The following is a 19,651-nucleotide window of genomic DNA, read 5'->3' on the forward strand; positions in this document are numbered from 1 at the left end:
TGTGCTCCATGGGGCCGCGAGGGGACAGGCCCGTGTTCATGGGTGGACGGTCCCTGGGCACCCGAGAGGCGCAGGAGGCATCCGGAGAAGGGTCCTCAGGGATAGGTCTTCTCTCCGAGAGACGGGTCTGGAATGATGGTCATGCGCCTGGAGATGGGTGGGGCTGTGCCTACGGAGGTGAACACGGGACTCCCCCGCGGAATCGGGGCGCCCGGAGCTGGCATCTGAGCAGAGTCAGACGGGCCATGGGGCCCAGTCCAGCGAAGGGGGTCCTCTCGAGGCACAGGGACGCCCAGCAGGAGGGTCCATCCTGCCTGAGGGGTGACAGGAGGCTGCTCCAGTCTTGAAGGGTGCCTGACCATGGGCCAGAGTGCTGGGAGGGGAAGGGGGCTTTGGAGACAGCCTGGAAAGGGTGGGAGTGGCTGGGACACGACATTCATAGCCCGGCGGGGCCGGGAACTGGGAGAGGCTGTGGCCAGTGTGAGTTGGAAAGTCTCGGGCAGCCCCCGGACCTGGGGCTTGTGGACGGAACGAGGGAGAGGTGGGAGAGCTGGGAGGACAGCCTGCAGGGCGCCGTCTGGAAAATCTCGCCCTGTCTGCGCCGTGCTCCTGCAGGACCCACACCCCCAGGGGCCAGCCCTGGGGTCAGGGCTCCACGCTGGTGGGAGGGCTGGGCTGGGCTTCACCTCCAACTCCTGTTTCCCTTTTGGAGTAGATGGTTCCAGGGCCAGTTCTCACAAACCTCTGCATTTGTGGTATATTTAAACACAAATCCAGTATTTCCATTTTCAAGGAGGCAACATATCTTGATGCTGATTTATCTGATTGCAGCTGGGAGGTGTGCAGACATATTTTTATCATTATTTTATGATCCCTCAAACAAACATAGGCTAATCAACTTCGAAAGAGGATAAAATCTGGGTAATAATTTTCACTGCTTTTTTCTAAACTTACTTACGATTCGATCGCAGAGCGGAAGCGTGTGCGGGGTGTGGTCTGGGCTGGCCACGCGGCTGCAGGACCTGACGTCAGGCTGGCTTTGTGTCTTGGATACAGTGGCCTCGTGGTCTATGCGGATGGACCCCTGAACCTGGACCGCAAGGCAGAGGACATGTCCGAGCTCTTCCGTCCCTTCCACACGTTGCTGCGGAAAATCAGGTTGCGGGGGGTGGTGGGGTGAGGGAGAGAGGGGAGGGGAGGGGAGGGCGGTGTTTACCCCTGAGCCCCCTCCCTTCTGTGACCGGTCCTGGGGGCTGGCAATGACCTCTCTGGACAAGGCTGGTTTTGCTTTGCCTTTACAGGACACCTCCAGGGTGGGTAGCTTGTCCCTGCTGAGCTTTAGAGGGCGGTAAACCTCACACTTCTGTGTGAGCTAATTCTTTACCTTCTGTCCACCTTGGGGGTGCTGGGATCTTGGTCTCTGTCGTCGGCTCCTGGTTTCTACTGTTTGGAGCTCCTTTAACCCCACACCCTTCCTCCCTCACAGAACAAGTTCTTTGTTCTTGGCCAGTAGCGTTAAGACCTTTACGCAAATGTCCGGTCCTAAGACAGCAGCTGCCCTGGCTTATGGCCTGGAAACCAGACCCTCTTCTGGTTTCTCACAGAAACGTCTCTGTGGCCCTGCGAGACGGATGGGGCCCATCTTACAGGCGAGGCCCTGAAACCGGGGTGGTGTGGGCCGGACCAGGGCCACACAGCCTGCGAGGGGAGGACGTCCCCCTGGGCCAGGCCACGCCCTCCACATTGGCTGGGGCTGGGGCCCAGGTTGGAGGCTGTTACTAGTTCTTTGACTAGTTTAGGGGGTGAAGTGCTCAGTTCTCTTGAGTGACCAGCGGGCGCCCGCATGCCGTGGCTCATCCTGCCCACCCCCCAACCATCCCTGGGTGGCGTTGGCACCATCTGTGCTGTCCTGTGGGCTTGTGACACCTGGCCTGGGTAACCGAGCTCTGCCCTGAGGGCCTCCCTTGCCCTTCAGCAGCCGGCCCTCCAGCCAGCACCCCTGACCTCAACCTTCCCTTGAGAAACCGCACATCACGTTGTGTGGAGCCCTCACTGCTGGTGACCTCTGTGAGCTGACAGGGCCCGGCTCCTGCAGGAATGGGACAGCAGGGGGCTGTGGCCGCATGTCCTCTGAGCACCTCCCTGGCCCCGTGGTCTCAGATGCCAAGGTCTTTCCTACCACGGTCCCTGGTCTCCGAGAAGCCCCCTTCCCAGGCTGTCGGTCCAGGGCTGACCCCGTGGACCCCTGCCACACCCTTCCTGGGTCTGGCGGGACTTCCCAGCCCAGGGTGGCTTTCCTCTGCTGGTGCCTGTCCTTTCTGGGGGCCAGAGAGCACAGAAGCCTGCTGCAAACTGCCCTTTGCCCCATCACGAGCCAAACGTGCTCTGAATCCAGTGAGGACTGACCCGGGGGGTCCTTGGAGGGTCAGTGGGCTCAGGGTGGGCGAGCCACAGTTGAGTGTCCCTAGCAGGACCTGACCCTGGAACCAGAGGCCGAGGCTCTTGCCCTCTCTGGGTGTCCAGCTGGGAGAGGAGACAAGGAAGGAGGGGAGAGGACGGACGATGCTGGGCCAGGAAGGGAAGCACGTGGCCTGGGCCACGGCTGGGAGTGGCCATGGGGGGAAGGGTGGGCGCAAGGAGGGGAGGGGGGAGGGGGAGACGCCAGATGCTGGGGACTTGGGCAGGGGAAGAGTCCAGAGCGTCAGAGACGCGTGACATACTCAAAAGGCTGACGCACATAACTGGAATCAGAAGGAAGGAATGGAGAAAACGGGCAGAAGCAGTATTCAAAGAGATAATGGCCAAGAATTTTCCAAAATTGAAGAAAAATCTCTGTCCACAGATTCAGGAAACTGTTAAAGAAAACTACAAGCAAGATGAACACAAAACACATCTGGGTATATCACAGTAAAATTGCTGAAAACAAAGAAAAAACCTTAAACACAGCTAGAGGAAAAGGACATATTACTTTGAAAAGAGTGTACATCAACAGCTGTCTTCTCAAAAACAATGGAAGCCAGAAGGCAATGAAATGATATATATTTAAAGTGCTGAAAGCGGGACTTCCCTGGTGGTCCAGCGGTTGGGACTCTGCACTCCCAGTGCAGGGGGCCTGGGTTCGATCCCTGGTCAGGGAACTAAGTCCTGCATGCATGCTGCAACTAAAAGATCCTGCATGCCACAACTAAAGATCCCCCATGTCGCAACTAAAGATCCCCTATGCCACAACTAAGAAGAAGATCCCACATGCTGCAACGAAGATGCCACATGTGGCAACAAGGATCCCTCGTGCCACAACCCGGTGCAGCCAAAATAAATAAATAAGTAAATATTAAAAAAAATAATAAAGTGCTGAAAGAAAATCGCTGCCAGTCAGGATTTTACAACCAGGAAAAATATCCTTCAGAAATGAAGGTGAAATAGTGGGTTATTCAGAAACACGAAGCTGAAGAAATTTGTTATGAGCAGATTGCACATAAAGGAAAAACTAATTGGAATTCTTCCTGCAAAGGAAAAAAATCTCAGATGGGAATGTGGAAGCACAGGAGAGACTTAAGACCCTGATGTGAATGAACATAAGTGAATCTGGGCTGTACGAAACAATAGTCTTGTGGAGTTTAAATTATATACATCATAGTTTAACATTTGAAAATCAGTTTTTCTGTATTAATTTTTTAAAAAAGAAGAAAAACCATTTTGAAAGTTACAGAAAAATAATTTGAAAGATTAATGCCTATTTTATGATGAAAACATCTCTTAGCAAATTAGAAATAGAAGGGAATTTCCTTAATCTGATAAGAAATACACACACACATATGCACACACATATGAAGTTGGACCCTTACCTAACACCATATAAATATGAATTAACTCAAAATTAATCAAGGACCTAAATGTAAGAGGTAAAACTACAAAACTCTTAGAAGAAAACATAGGACAAAAGCTTCATGAGATTGCATTTTGGCAGTGGTTTCTTGGATGTAACACCAAAGGCACAGGTAACAGAAGAAAAAAGTAGACAAATTGAACTTTGTGAAAATTTCAAAATTTTGTCCATCAAAAAACACTACAATAGAGTAAAAAGGCAACCCATAGAATGGGAGAAAATATCTGTGTATCATATATCTGGTAAGGGGTTAGTATCTAGACTATATAGAGAACTCCTAAAACTCGACAACAAAAAGCCTAACAACCTGATGCAAATGGGCAGAAGACTTGAATAGACATTTCTCCAGAGAAGATGTATGAATGGCCAACAGCACGTGAAAAGATCCTCAACATCACGATCGTCAGGGAAACGCAAATCAAAACCACAATGAGATACCACCTCACACCCATGAGGAAGGCTACTATCAAAGAAATAGAAAACAAGTACTGGGGAGGATATGGAGAAATCAGAACTCTTGTGCACTGTTTGTGGGAATGTAAAATGGTGCAGCTGCTGTGGAGGTTCCTCAAAAAATTAAAAAAGAACTACCATATGATCTGGCAGTTCCTCTTCTGGGTTTATACCGAAAAGAATTGAAAGAAGCATCTTGAAGAGATATTTGTACACTTGTATTCATAGCAGCATCATTCACAATAGCTAAGACATGGAAGCAACTGTTGACGGATGGATGGGTAAGCAAAACATGGTCCAGCCATACACTGGGATATTATTCAGCCTTAAAAAGGAAGGAAATTCTGACGCATGCTGCAATGTGGATGAACTTTGTGGACATGCTAAATGAAATAAGCCAGTCACAAAAAGACAGATAATGAATGATTCCAATTACATGAGGTCCCTGGAGTCCTCAAAATCATAGAGGCAAAAAGCATAACTGTGGTTGCCAGGGGCTGGGGGAGGGGAGAACAGGGATTTATTGTTTCATGAGAACAGAGTTTTAGTTTTACAAGATGAAATTGTTACAGGGGTGGATGGTGGTGATGGCTGCACAACAATATGAATGTACTTAATACCACTGAACTGTCACTTAAAATGGTTAAGATGGTAAATTTTATAAGTATTTTATCACAATAAAAAATTTAAATATCATCTGCAATGGCGTCAATAAATATTAATTAGCATAAATCTGAGATGTCTAAGACCTCCACTGAATGTTACAAAGTGTTTTTTATACAAAATTTTAAAGACCTAAGTAAATAGCTATTCCATATTCAGGGAGTGGAAAACTTAATATTGAGAAGATATCAGTGATTCTCAGATTAATCTATGAATTCAATGCAACCTCAATCAAAATCCCAGGAGGTTTTTTCTTTTGCAGAAATTGACAAACTAATTCTAAAATTCCTATAGAAAGGCAAGGGGCCTAGAATAGCCAAGAAGAAAAAGATTGCTGGAGAAAAAGGACAAAGAAGAAGAATATTATTTATCTGTTCTGCTCTTGATGGTTTTTGGGTAGTTTCCAGACAGTGCTGGTGTGACCAAGCTTGGAACGTATGTGTGCATTTCTGCTGGGTATGCTTCATTAAAAAAATGAGCAGAGCTGGAGACACTTCCTGCCGTATAGCTGTAGTCGTACCGGCAGAGATGTAGTGCACAGGGCGTTCAACGGAACAGAGGGTCTGGAGCGACCAACACATGATTCATGACAGAGGTGACAGAGCAGAACAGTGGAGAATGGTTGGCTTTTTCCAATGAATGGCTGAATCAGTAAATATCCATACAAGGAAAAAGATCCTTAATACACTCATATGAAAACATCAATTCTAGGTAGACTGCAGATACAAACGTGAAAAGTAAAAGAACGTTTTCAGAGGGAAAAATCGAGTACATCTTTGTGATCTTGGAGTAGGCAAAGATTTCTTCAACAGGGCACAAAAGCACTAATCACAGAATAAAATGACATTTTGAACTTTACTGAAATTTAAAACTTCACAGTTTGTCAAAAGACACCATTGAGAGAGTGAAAAGGCCGCAGAGTTGGACACAACATCCAATAAAGAACTCAAATCCACAATACATAAAGAGCTCCTGTCAGTCGGTAAGAAACAGGCAGTTAACCCAATAAAAAATGGGCGAAAGTCCTGAACAGGCACTTCAGAGAGGCTGTCTAAGGGTCCATCAGCGTATAAATGGGTGCACGACCTCCTGAATGAGCAGGCTAAAGCAGTTGAAAACCACAACGAGATACCACTGCACGCTCACCAGAGACGACGAAGTGGAAAAGTCCAAGTGCCCATGAGGGTGTGGGGCACGCAGAACTGTCAGCGGACCCTGTGGGCTGTCGGCAGGGACACACCCCTCGCCAGCACTCAGCATGCGCACTTGCAGAAACGCACCCCATGCTCCCCAGGACAGGGGCTCAAAGCTGTGGGTCCCCGGCAGCCAGACCCCCTCCGGGGTGGATCAGCTTCAGAGGTGAGCTGTGATGCGTTTCCACCAGGAGACAGAATGATCTACAGCGACCATGAATCTCACCAGAGAGGGCTGTCAGAGCTGGCAAAGGGAAACAGCAGAATATGCGATTAAGGGGAGCTCTCTGGTGGTCCAGGGGTTAGGACTCTGCACTTCGGCTGCCAAGGGTGCGAGTTCAATCCCTGGTCAGGGAACTAAGATCCCACAAGCCGAGCAGCCAAAAAAAAAAGCATAGGAAAAATAAAATGTAATTGCACATAAAGGTTTAAAAAAAAACAGTGTGCAGGGCTTTCCTGGTGGTGCAGTGGTTGAGAATCTGCCTGCCAATGCAGGGGACACGGGTTCGAGCCCTGGTCTGGGAAGATCCCACATGCCACGGAGCAACTAGGCCCGTGAGCCACAACTACTGAGCCTGCGCGTCTGGAGTCTGTGCCCCACAACAAGAGAGGCCGCGACAGCGAGAGGCCCGCGCACCGCGATGAGGAGTGGCCCCCGCTCGCCGCAACTAGAGAAAGCCCTCGCACAGAGGCGAAGACCCAACACAGCCAAAAATAAATAGATAAATAAATTTATAAAAAAAAACCAAAAACAGTTCATTTAAAAAAAAGTGCAATTAAATTTAGATTTCAGATAAACGCTAATACTTTGTTAGTGTAAATATGTCCCCAGTGGGGGCCATTTGGGACATACTTACTCTAAAAAGTATTTGCTGTTTATCTGAAATTCCAGTCTAACTGGGTGTCCTGTGTTTCATCTGGCACCTCTGCACAAACATAGCACTGGCAAACATGCCTGCCACGGAGGAGTGCAGACCACAGATTGCCATCTATCTAGAGAAGGAGAACAGGAGAGACCACCGCTGTGGAAGTCGGGATGGTGGTCACGGCGGGGAGTGACCAGGAAGGCACGTGGGGGGCGCCTGGGAGCCCGGGTAGCGCTGTATTTCTTGATCTGGGTGCTGTTTGCAGGGTGTGTTCAGTGTATGAAGATCCACAGCTGAGCGGTTCTGAGAAGGGCACCTTTCCATGTGTTTCCCCGACTGCACTGGGATGTTGAACCAGGCGCTGAGACCTCAGGCCTGAGCTCTTCCCAGCGGAGAGCAGCACACACCGGCCTGTGGGACCCGCCTTGGGCTCATCCCGTCATTGTCATTAGAGTCACTGCACCTTGGGGGTCGGTTCAATGCCGCTTCCCCCAGGGAAGGCACCCTGCTGTGCCCTCCTTCTGGTGGGCTCCTTCCTTTGCTGCTGTTGTCATTATTGTACTTCAATCTTCGCTCATAAATATGTTTATTATCTGTCTCTTCCTACGGAACCTGCACAGCAGGGACCATGCCAGTCTTCCTGTGTGTCACCCAGGGCCTGGCACATAGGCAGTGCTCAGTAATATTTGTTGAAGCAAAGGATGAAAATCTATATATAAACCAATAGATATCTTTTCACTCCTGAAAGTTTTTATTAATTGATTTATTAATCTATAATTTTATTAATTTATTAACATCATTATCACGAAGAATCAGGGCTTTCTTGTTTTCAGCAAGAGAGTTCAGAGTCTCATTTTTAAGGAAGAGCACATTTTGGAATCACAGTCAGCCACCCACATGGCTGTTGTCCTGACCCGCGGCCCCGGGGACCCCTGGAGACGCACCTCTTTTGGTGGAGGAAGCGACATGGTGGGAGGTTAATTGCAGGTAGTGGACACCATGTTGCTCTTCTGCTGGTGCCGAGCCCACTCGGCCTGGGGGCTGGTGTGGCCTCTGGGACCCACACTCTTCTTTTCTGCCTTGACCCTTGTAGGGATTTGCTGCGGACCCTGACCGAGGAGGAGCTTCACACGCTGGAACGGAACCTCTGTATTTCCCAAGATGTGGAGCTCCCCATCCGGGCGGACACGCCGGTGCCCCCTGCCCTAGAGCCCGCCCTGCCCGCACCCCTCGCCCCGGCGGAGCCCAGGCACGCAGAGGCGGAGCTGGCGTGCTCCATGCAGAATGACGACCAGGAGCTGGAGCAGCTCAGCCGCATGGTGCACAGGGCCGGGGACGTGATGTCCTCCCTCCTGTCCCCGCCCAACGCCTGCCAGCCCCCCGCGCACAGGCCGGGCGCCGAGGGCGGTCCCCTCGGGCAGGCATCCCCGGGCTGCGCGCGGCTGCCGCCGGGCAGCGACGAGGACGAGGGGAGGGTGTTCTTCATGGAGGATGTGGACGGGGCGGCGGAGCCCCCGGGCGGCCGGTCTGGGTGGGCGGGCGACGCCAGGGCCGACCCCCGGGAGAGAGGGCGGGGCGGGGAGAGCCGAGAGGCGGGGGTCAGAGCAGCCGCCGCAGCCGAGCGGGAGGACTTGCGCAGCAGCACGAGCGCGCCCGGCGACGAGACGCGGGCGGGGGGCCCCGGCTCCTGCAGCTGCCTGGACCCCCAGCCGCAGCTGGACGGCTGGGAGGCGAGTGCGGAGGACGCCCAGACGGCCGAGCTGATCGCCCACCGGACGGGGGGCATGAAGCTCTCGGCCACGGTCATCTTCAACCCCAAGTCGCCCACCTCCCTGGACTCTGCCCTCGCCAACCCGGAAGTCCCCGGCAACGGCGTCTCCCCGGGGGAGCCGGCGGCCGCGGGGACGGAGGGCGGCGCCCACGAACTCGGCGCCGCGGCTGCCAACAGCCTCCTGAACTCCTGCGTGTGCTGCAGGGCCTGCGCGGGCAGCAGGGAGGACGCGGCGGAGAGCCTGCGGGGCAAGTGCGGCGCGGGAGGCGCCATCCGCTCCTCTTACGTGGGCTCCGCCAGGGCCTGCGCCAAGGGCTCGGCCGCGGGACTGCTGGAGGCCCGGCCGGCCCCGGCCGCCCTGCCCACGGCGCTGGGCGCCCCGGACCCCCGGCCCTCGGAAGACGCCCCCGGCGGGCAGGAGCCCAAGGCCCCCGCTTCCGACAAGTGCCTGGCACACACCTCAGGGCCCCAGGTGGACGCGGCAGACGGGCTGCCTGGAGGGGGCGGCGGAGCGAGTGAGCCAAAGGAGGCTGAGGCCGGGGAGGAGAGTCGGCGTGGAGGGGCGGCCGGGGAGGAGCCCCAGCACCTGTCGGGCTCCAGGTAAGAGCCGCTCTGGCCCCTGGACTCACTTCTAGTCGGTTTAGCTGCTGGTCAGGCCCTCCGGGACCCAGTTGCCACATCCAACCGAGAAGCGTCCCCCGTAGCCCCGACCGCCCCGTTTCTGGCGTGACGGGCACCTTCAGGTGAGTGGGCGCAGCGCCGGGCCCTCGGTTCGCCCCTTCTCACTGCTGTGGTGTGACCGGCGTGTGCGGACCGGCCGGGGCTGGGGCCCAGCACCCACCTGACCGGCGTGGCAGCTCCCATGGGCCGCGGTTAGCCACACAGACCCTCAGCCCTGACCCGGGGGCAGCGGTGGGATCCCGAGACCACCCTGGGGCAGATTCTCGGGCAGTGCTCCCAGGACCCTGTTCTCTCCCCCAGAGGCAGCTGAGCAGGAAGGGGGGGCGGGGCTCTGTGACACCCTGGCTCCTGCACCTCTGACTCACGGCAGCTCTTCCTTCCCCTGCCCCACACCCGGGGCTTTATCCTGAATGAAGCAGATTCAACTAGCACTGCCCCGGCGCCCACCACATGCCCCCGGCCCCCATCCTGGACGTGGGAAAGGAGGAGCTGGGCCCAGCCTCGGGGCTTCACACGCGGCTATTGCACTGTCCTCTCACCAGACCCTGCCTTGCAGACTCCCATCCTGGCTTCACTGTGTCCAAAGGGAGGTGGGAGGATGGGGAGGGGAGGGGGCTCAGCCCGGAGGCTGGACAGGCCCCTGCCCGCAGCCGTGGGAGCTGTGCACAGAGGGGCGGTCGGCAGGGAGGGGCCGTCTGGGTGCAGGGGCAGACGCCTTGCAGGGCTGTGCAGCCGCGGCCGCCTTCTTGCTGCAGCAGCGTGTGGCCGGCTCCCCCAGCAGTGGGCAGGGGCTGGCCGGGAGCCCGTGGGGTTCAGGGCCGCTCTTTCCTCTCGAGCTGAACTCGGAGGCTCCGCCGCAGTCTTTTCTGTGCGGGTTCTGTAGGCACTGCCCAGCCCCTCGCAGCCACAAATCTACTTTCTGGCTCCGTGAATTTGCCTGTTCTGGACGTTTCATATAAGTAGAATCACTCATTATGTGACCTTTTGTGGCTGGCTTCTTTTGCTGAGCATCATGTTTTCAAGATTCACCCACCTTCATGCAGGTGTCGGGACTTCCCTTCTATGGCTGAATAATATTCCACTGTACGGATGGACCACATTTTGTTCATCTGTCGATGGGCGGGTGTGTCGTTTCCACTTTTTGGTTATCATTGAGTAATGCTGTGAACATCTGTGTACATCTGTGAACATTTTGTGTGTTTGTGAGTTTTCAGTTCCTTGGGTGTCTCTCTAGGAGAGAATCAGTGCTTCACACGGTGCCTCTACGTTCTGAGGAGCTGTCACGGGCAGTTTTCATTCCCCAGTCATGTGCGAGGCTCCTCTTTCTCCACGTCCTCACCAATACTTGTCATCGTCTCAGAGTTTTTTTAACAGTTCTTTTGACCTTCGGGCATATCCCACTAGAATATACAGCTGAGTGACTGCTTTCAGCTCACTTGGAATCGTTCTGTTTCTGAGGTCATGCCCAAGCTTTACCCACAGCAGGTTAATTTGTTCCGTTTAGCATGAGCTGTATAGAGATTGCCATTTGCATTTAATTTAATTTTATGATTATGTGAAAAATTTGCATGGTTCCTGGCCAAATCTACAAAATAAGATATACCCAGAGAAATCTGTCTTTCCACCTTATTCTCCTCCTCTGCTAAAGTTACAGTTTTCCAATTTTTTATAATTTATCCTTCCATTTAAAAAGTAGAAGCAAGGATGTACACACACACACACGGACACACACACATGGGCACACACGCACACACACACAGACACTAAAAAGTAGAAGCAAGGATGTACACACACACACGCGGACACACACACACGGACAGACGGGCACACACACACAGGCACACACACACGGGCACATGTTTTCCGCTCCTGTTCTTTGGAAGAGGACCTCATCCTTCTCTGCCTTGCTTTCCTGACCTTCTAGCCTGAAAGCCTGTGGCCTGTCCATGACAGTTTCTAGAGATGTCCCCGCTGTCAATTGCAGCCACGTGGGACCGCACTGTGTGGCTGGACCACCGCGCAGTCAGGCCCTGCCACCTGCCTTGTGGTTGTTTCCAGTCTTGCTCTTACAGACAGCGCTGCGATGAGCAGCTATTTTTTTTAAAAAATATTTATTTATTTATTTGGCTGCGTCGGGCCTTAGTTGCAGGATGCGGCATCTTCCTTGCAGCATGCGGAATCTTTCATTGTGGCGCGTGGGCTTCTCTCTAGTTGTGGCACGTGGGTCCAGAGCGCGCAGGCTTAGTAGTTGCAGCACGCGGGCTTAGTTGCCCCATGGCGTGTGGGATCTTAGCTCCCTGACCAGGGATTGAACCTGCGCCCCCTGCATTTGAAGGTGGATTCTTAACCACTGGACCACCAGGGAAGTCCCAATGAGCAGCTCTTTTTGATGAGGCCGTTTTTCAGGTGCAAGCCCAACATCATAATGTCCAGTGGAATGAATTATTGTCCACAACCTAAGGGGCGGCTTCCTCCCTCAGGGCCTCCAACTCAGTGGCCCAGAGTTGATTGGTAAGTGAATCATTTTCGTACAAGGCTGATATGAAACCATCACAAATTCTTTGACCAGATACATGGACTTTTCAACTTTTGACCTGCCCCCCTTTTCTTGCTCTGTGTCCAGGTGACAGCCAGTGGACACTTACTCTGTCTGGAACCCCCTCCTGCTTTCCTGACGTGTCCCGCCGTGGACACTGCTCGTTCACGTCAGGCCGGCAGCTTCCCAGGCCTCCTCTGGCTTAGCACAAACGCAGAAGCTGAGCTGAGAACAGGAAACAGCCTCCATGGAGGCCTCGGGAGACGCTCCCGTCTCCCAGGGAAGCATTTCCAGAAGGTGCAGAGGGTCTGAGGGTGGCCGTGGGATCAGGGCAGCCAGGCCTTTGGGCCAGGACCGTGGACAGCGGCGCCCGGGGCCCAGCGCTGCGCCAGGAGCAGCTGGGAATCAGGTCAGCAGGTGGCGCCCGTGCCCTCCGCGGGCAGCGCAGACATGGGAAGCATGATCCATTCACGTCGCACGTGGGTTCCTGGGTGGCTGAGCAGGGTGCGCGAGAGGCGGCCCGACCTTGCGGAACGTGATCTAACACGAATGGAGGGGCGAAAGCAGCCTGTTGAAACAGACAGACAGACACAGAAGGCCAGCCTCACACAGGCAGCAAGTTCGCCAGAACTCGGACGGCGAGATCCCTGGCCTCGGTTGGCGTTGTTAGTACCATCGGTGCGCAGCTTCCCATGAACACAGCCAGGCTTGTGTCAGGTGCAGGTGACCCCCTGCCCCTGGCAGACGGAGAGACGGACCCCGGAGAGGCTGGCACCCGCCGTGGCTCGAAGTGCCTGGAGGGGCCGGCATCACCCTTGACCTGCCTGAGCGAGAGCCCGTCTGTCTGGTGACGTGCTTGGTCATCACTCGGCCGTGACGAGCCGACATCCTGAGCTGACCATGAGGCCTGCCTGTCCAGCAGGTCCCCCTGTGGTCCCTGCCATGCGCGGGAGGAGGAGTGACCGCACGTGTGGCCCCGTGCGTGAGTCAGACGGGTGCAGCCTCAGACCTCTGTGCCACCTTTGAGTCGGGTGTCATGAAGGGGACGCACCAAGCCATGACCACAAGTCTGCTTTTGGGGCCACGTTCCCCTGGGACGCCCGGAGTGTCACCTCCCACTCAAGCAGCGCACAGCCTCCGGGTGGAAGGACGGGGCTGCCGGGGGGACGGCGCAGGCCGGAGGTGGGTCCTGGAGCAAGGGCCCGGGCGGGAAGAGCCCTGCACGCTCCCCCAGGCCCGGCCTTCAGCCCGCTGCACACAGGCCGGTTCCAGCCGTGCTGATGCCCGGGGTGGGGGACGTCGCCCCAGCACAGTCCTGGGCAGAATGTTTCAGAACCAAGTGTCCTTCAGATCTTTTCTTTCTTACCTTTTCAGTGCTGGAAGATTAATCTTTTTTGGGGAAAACTTAGCGTTTTTAAAAGCTTCCTGTTTCTTGCCTAGACTCACCTCATCATCCAGAACTGTCCACACTCTCGAGGCTGGCTGGAGAGCTCACTGGTCTAGAAGACGGAAACTCGCCCTCTCTTGGGTCTGTTTGGTCCTTTCTGTGGACATTTTACTAAAGTGTGTTTCCAGCCTTCCTGAAAAAATAACCCTGACTCTTGCTTTTTTCTAATTATAATTGTGGTCCCCATTCATTGTAGAAACTTATGAAAACATAAAAAAGAGTAAAAGAAGGAAATAAAAACCATTCCAAATCTGATGAGCAGTTTTATTATTTTTTTCACTGAATATTATTTAATGATCATTTATCTGCAAAATTCATTGAAACACAGTATTCGTAGGACTTAACGCTCACTTGCTGTACGTTTTCCCATTTCCGTACTTTGTCGATTAGCCTTGTGGTCCCTCTCCTTACGGTTTTGTGTCTGTCTCTTGGAATCCACCCTTCGGAGTAGAGTCGCCCCAGCGAAGGCATGACCCTTGCCGTCACACTCCCTTCCTCCCGCCTGGGCAGCGCTGGCTGCACTGACTCATCTGGGAGGCAAAGTGGAGTCGCTGCTCTGCTTTGTGTTTCTCTGGTGATCGGTGTCCCTGGGCATTTCCTCCTGATTCTTCTGCAAATTGACTCTGCCTATCTTTTGCCTGTTTTCCAGTTGGGTTTTCGTGTCTTTCTTGCTGACTTGGAAATGTTCCTTCTGCCTGGTGTCTTTGTTGAAGGTAGCTTTCCCCAATTTGTTATTTGCCCTTTGGTCTTATTTGTTGACGTCTTCCGATTTACAGATGTCTTCAATTTTGTTTTGTGTAATTAAATTCATGAGCATTCTAGAGACTCGGGTCCTCTGCCTCTCTTTTCCTCCAGTCGGTCTGCGGTGCCGTTCCTCCCACCCCAAGGCCGGGTGACATTCCCCTCACTGCCTCCTGGTGTCCCAGGGTCTCCTTCTTTGCCGTTACCTCCGCTCTGCCCTGGTGCGTAGTGAGAGGCCCAGGCCGGCTTGCCTTCTGAGGCTGTCTCCGCCCACTGGAGGGGGCCAGGGGGCCAGGGCCGACGGCCATCGTGACACATGGGCAGGCCCACCCCGGGCCCTGGCTCAGGGCTCAGGAACCGTCACCACTTGTGCCACCGACGGGCTTGGCCTGCTCTGTGTTACTCAGCTCCGCGGCTGGCGGTGCCTTTGCCTCCCCACTAGGGGGCCTCCCTGGCTGTCAGTTTGGTTAGAATGATAGGAATCTGGAAGGGCACAGGCCTCTGAGCTTCTGCCCTTAGACTGGTGACCTGTGCCCCGAGCACTGGTGACACGTGCTCCTTCCTTGCTGAGTGTGGTGGTAGTGGCAAAGAGTGGACCTTGGGGACATCTCCTCGAGGGGACTTTCCGACGCGCGGTGCTTCCTCGCCTGCCTGGGGGGTGGCCCTGGAGCATGTGTTCCTGCCCCGTGAACGCAGCGGGAGGGGGTCCAGGGGAGGAAGGGCGCCCGTGGGCTGGCGGCCCCTTGAGGAGGAGCCAAGAGGCCTCTTGTTAGCGAGTAACTCCGTTCCTTGTTGCTCCCCCGCATCTCACCCGCCCTGGTCGGTACTCACCGCTGCTGTTTGGGCTGTTACTTGCCTCGTCCGTTGCTGTTACCAGTCCTGAGCCGCCTCCCTGCCCCATCACCGGTCTCACTGCTTCCCGGCCCCTCCTCCACTTCCTCACTCCCCACGGGGGGTGGGGGGGCGGGGCCGCTGGACAGGGAGGTCGCAGACGTCGCGGCTGAGCTTAGCCCTGGGCCGACAGCTCTGTGCTTGGCTGACTGTGCTCTTGGCCCGCCTGGCTCCGACTCCAGGGGACGCCCGCCTTCCTGCTAGCCGCGGCGCTCCGGTGCTTCCACCCAGGCTCCACTGCCCTGTGCCGGGGTGGGGACCCCAGGGACCTGGGGACGCCCTGGGTCCAGCCCTGAGCAGCTGGGGCTACAGAGAGGAGGCCACATCCTCTGTTCCTTGGAGCAGGGCTCCAGCCCCCCACGGCCACTGACTGCTTCCCCGTACGGAGAGGGCTGCTGGAGGTCCTCCTGGGCCCCTCCAGGCCGCCCCGCGAGTGCCTGTGGACGTCAGCCCGGCCTTGCTGCCCAGCCGGGGGAGGGCCGGATGCAGCTGGCACGGCTGAGCCTCCTCGAGCAGCATGTGGTGAGCGGGTCTCTGTCACTGGGAAACCTTCCCAGAGGCCCAGGGCTGCACTTCTGACCTGCTCTGTCCACGCTTCACTGAATCCACTTTCCCTCCAGCAGATGGAGCCAGGGGCCGGTCAGCCCCTGCCCTGTCCCAGGGCCACTGCTGTCCACCAGCCGCCATGGCCTGGAAGGATGTGCCTCCTTTTCCAGTGTACGATCAACACCCACAGCCTCTGGTGCTGGCCGTCGGGACCGGGGAGGGGGGTGTCCTGGGGTGCGCGTCCTGAGCTGGCACCCCCGAGGGTAAGGGGTGTGAACCAAGACATGGGAGTGATGGGGACAGGGCACTGCCTGGACTGACCGACGGCTCAGTGAGCCGAGACTCAGGAGCCGCTGGCTGGCCCCGCCTGCCCCGTTGCTGGGGGCTGCTGGGGGCCCCGCAGGGGACCACCTCCGGCATGCGGTGACAGGGTCGGGCTGGATCTAACCCTAACCCCTTCCTGGGGGCTGTGTGACCCTGGGCACCAGCTCCTGCCCCACCCCCGCCCCCGCCGGGTGCCCAGTTCCCGCCCCATCGGGATGGACACATCGCGGCTGTGTCGCCAGAGCCTCCCTGGGGCTGGGCAGTGGGCGCAAGCCGTTGTCCCCGTGGCAGGTGTCCCGGCTGCCGCACGGAGCCCCGGGGTCTCCCACCCACGTCCTGCCCCTGGAAGGAAAAACGAGAATGAGCGGTTTAAAAATAGAGGAGAACTTGGAATTAATGAGACGCTTGAAAAACAGATTAGGCCTAATGACTGTCATCAGACCAACCGTTCACAAGTGATGGGGCTCCCGCGGGGTGAGAGAGAAGCCCGGCTGAGTACCGGCTTGGGGTCAGAGGGCAGGGCTGGGTCTGGGGATCCTGGGAGGGGTGCTGCCCTCCTCCTAGATGGGCCTCCCCAGCGTCTGGAGTCTTTCTGACTAACTCACAGCTGGGTGTCGAGCGCTGTGTTCTGGGCCAGGAGGAGGGCTTGGCGGGGCAGCGGCCACAGTTTGGGGGGGAGCGGGTGCAGGGGCACTGAGCCCGGCACCCAGGACAGCCCCTGGCCCGGCTCCCCCCCCAGGCTACCCGCCCCACCTCGTGATCCCACCCAGTGCCGGCCTTCAAGGCCCCTGGTCCCGGGGAAGATAAACTTGACTCCTAAGACGCAGAGTGCTGGCCGGGTGCAGGGCGGCTCCTTCAGCGAGCACCTGCCCTGGCAGTGACTTCACTGAGACCTGAATAGAGGGGCCCAGGTGCCAGAAGGAGCAGAGGGGGCAAGAGGAGGTGGGGGTGGGGAACCCCAGAGAGCTTTGGAGGGCAGCAGGGCAGGTGATGTTTTTCCGGGAGGAAGGCCCAGCATCCGAGGCGGTAGCGTGTAAGCACAGTGAGAACACAGTCTGGTATTTTAAAGTTGTTTTAAACAGCTTTATGGAAATACAATTGTCATACGATAAACTGCAGCGTATGAGAGTTCCAGTTCCTCCACAGCCTTGCCAGCCCTCAGCATGGTCAGGCTTCTTACCTTTAGCTGTTCCAATGGTGTGAGTAGTGTCTCATCGCAGTTTTAATGTGCCTTTCCTTAAGGACTCATGACACTGAGCACCTTTTCATGTGTTCACCTGCCATCGGCCTGTACTCTGGTGAAGTGTCTATTCAGATCTTTTGCTGTTTCTTTTCATTGTGTCCTTATTGAGTTTTGAGAGTTCTTTATTTATACTGTATACAAGTCCTTTATCAGATATATAATTTGCAAATCGTTTCTCCCAGTCTATGGCTTGCCTTTTCATTCTAAGAGTATCTTTTGAAGAGGAAAATTTCTTAATTTTGAGCAAGTCCAATGTATCCATGTTTTTTTCATGGATTGTGATTTTGATGTCGTATCTAAGGGTTATTTTCATAACCTAAAGTCACAAAGATTTTTCTTCTGTTTCTTCTACAAGTTTTATACTTTTAGGTTTTTCATTTAGGTCTATGATCCATTATGAGTTAATTTTGTATATGGTGTGAGGTATGGATCAAAGTTTTATTTTGTTTTTGCATGAGGATAGCCAATTATTCCAGTATCATTTGTTGAAGACTATCCTTTCTCCACTGAATTGCCTTTGCACCTTTGTCAAAAATCAGTTGACCATATATTTCTGGATTTTCTAGTCTGTTCCATTGATCTGTTTGTCTGTATTGACACCAACATCACACTGTCTTGATTATGGTAGCTTTATAATGAGCCTTAAAGTCAGGTAGTATAAATCTACAACTTAGTTCCTTTTTCTCAAAGTTGTTTTGGCTCTTCTGGGTCCTTTGTATTTCACATGAATTTTAGAACCAGGTCGTCAATTTCTACCAAAAAAATAAAAAATAAAAAAAAACAAGCCTGCTAGGACTTTGCTTGGAATTGTGTTTAATCTATAGATCAACTAGGGAAAAATTAACACTTTAGTAATACTGAATCTTCAAATTCATGAACACAGTATATTTCTCCATTTATTTAGGTCTTTAATTTCTCTCAGTAAAGTTTTATAGTTTGTGTTGTTGAGGTCTTGCACATCTTTTGCCAGATTTATCCCTAAGTATTTTATATTTTTGATGCTACTGTAAATGGTATTGCTTTATAATTTCAATTTCCAATTGTTCATTGCTTATATAGATATACTTGATTCTTGTATATTGATCTTATCTCCTGCAACCTTGCTAAACTCACTTTGTTAGATATGGTAGTTTTTATGAAGATTTTCATCAGATTTTCTACACAGATGTTGTCATCTGTGAATAAAGCCAGTTTTATGTCTCCTTTCTAATTAGATGTCTTTTACTTCTTTTTCTTGCATTTTTGCACTGGGGAGGACCTCCAAATACAATGTTGAACAGAAGAGTTGACACAGGACATTTTTGCCCTGTTCCTGCTCTCAGAGGGAAAGCATTCAGTATCTACCATTAAGTGTGATGTTGGCTGTAGGATGTTTATAGATGCCCTTTTTCAGGTTCAGGAAGTTCTCTTCTATTCCCGGTTTGCTGGACTTTTCTCAAGTACTTTTTCTGCATCTTTTGGGATTGTCGTATAGTTATAATTTTTTAGTCTGTTAATGTGATGAATTACATTGATTGATATTCGGATGTTAAGCCATTGCATTCCTGGGATGAACCTTACTTGGTCACTAGGTGTGATCCTTTTTATGTAGTGTTGGCTTCAATTTGCTAAACTTTTGTTAAGGATTTTGCATCTGATTGTGAGGAATGTTAGGCAGTACTTTCCTTTTTTGGTAATGTCCTTTTAAGGTTTGGGTATCAGAGTAATGCTGAGATCCTCAAATGAGTTGGGGAACATTCCTGCTTATTCAATTTTCCAGAAGATTTTTTGTATAAGTGGTATTATTTCTGACTTAAATATTAGGTAGAATTCATCAGTGAAGCCATCTGGGCCTGGAGTTTTCTTTATGGAAAGGTTTTTAACTACAATTTCAATTTCTTTACTAGATATAGGTGGTGGGTGTCAGCAGCTGCTTGGGGGCCCTGCCCAGCTCTGCTGTACCCGCCACCCCCTTGAGCCCTGGCAACATTGTAGCCTCATGAGTGGACAAAGCTGGAAGAGGCACATGTGCCAGGGACTGGTGGACACGTAGGACCTGCCAGGGCAGCTGTGGGATCCATGGAGGGGTCGCCATAGCAACACGGGAGGCCACCTTCTGGGGCTGCCACCCTCCAGTCACATGGCACCATTGCATCAGGCCCTCCCCAGCCCTGGAGGAGGAGCTGCCCCTTGTTTCACAGACCCACCTCTGGGGGGGTGTGGCCAGCGGATGAGATGGACCTGGGAGCCGCTGGCTCTCCCTCCCTCTGGACTCCAGGGGGACCAGCCTGGGTGGCCTTCCTCCTCTGAGCACAGCCTGTGGCCTGTGACAGGGGAAGTGGCTCTGATGGAGCCCAGGTCCACCCTGCTGGCTGAGGCCACGCCATCAGTCAGTCGCCAGGGCAGGATGGCTCAGTGAGGACAGCAGGCA

The 19,651-nt window shown here is 53.7% G+C and overlaps 1 protein-coding gene across 9 annotated transcripts in view; it reads left to right on the forward strand.

Annotated features, from left to right (window-relative positions):
* Positions 1 to 19,651, forward strand: part of ZFYVE28 (zinc finger FYVE-type containing 28) — a 114,349-nt gene that overhangs the window by 73,105 nt on the left and 21,593 nt on the right. For 2 of the 9 annotated variants that reach the window (XM_082390934.1, XM_082390928.1), the window contains exons 7-8: positions 1,057 to 1,158; positions 8,155 to 9,432. The exons of 1 other annotated variant lie outside the window; for it this stretch is intronic. In XM_082390934.1, coding sequence (XP_082247060.1) covers positions 1,057 to 1,158; positions 8,155 to 9,432 — 1,380 coding nt within the window. Of the gene's footprint in view, positions 1 to 1,056; positions 1,159 to 2,842; positions 6,604 to 8,154; positions 9,576 to 11,919; positions 12,025 to 12,136; positions 14,654 to 19,651 lie in introns of those variants that run through there. 6 more of the 9 variants (XM_082390930.1, XR_014244231.1, XR_014244232.1 and 3 more) reach the window with 6 other exon arrangements.

The sequence above is a fragment of the Balaenoptera borealis genome (assembly GCF_965194805.1).
Source record: "Balaenoptera borealis genome assembly, chromosome: 4".
NCBI classification, from domain to species: Eukaryota; Metazoa; Chordata; class Mammalia; order Artiodactyla; family Balaenopteridae; genus Balaenoptera; species Balaenoptera borealis.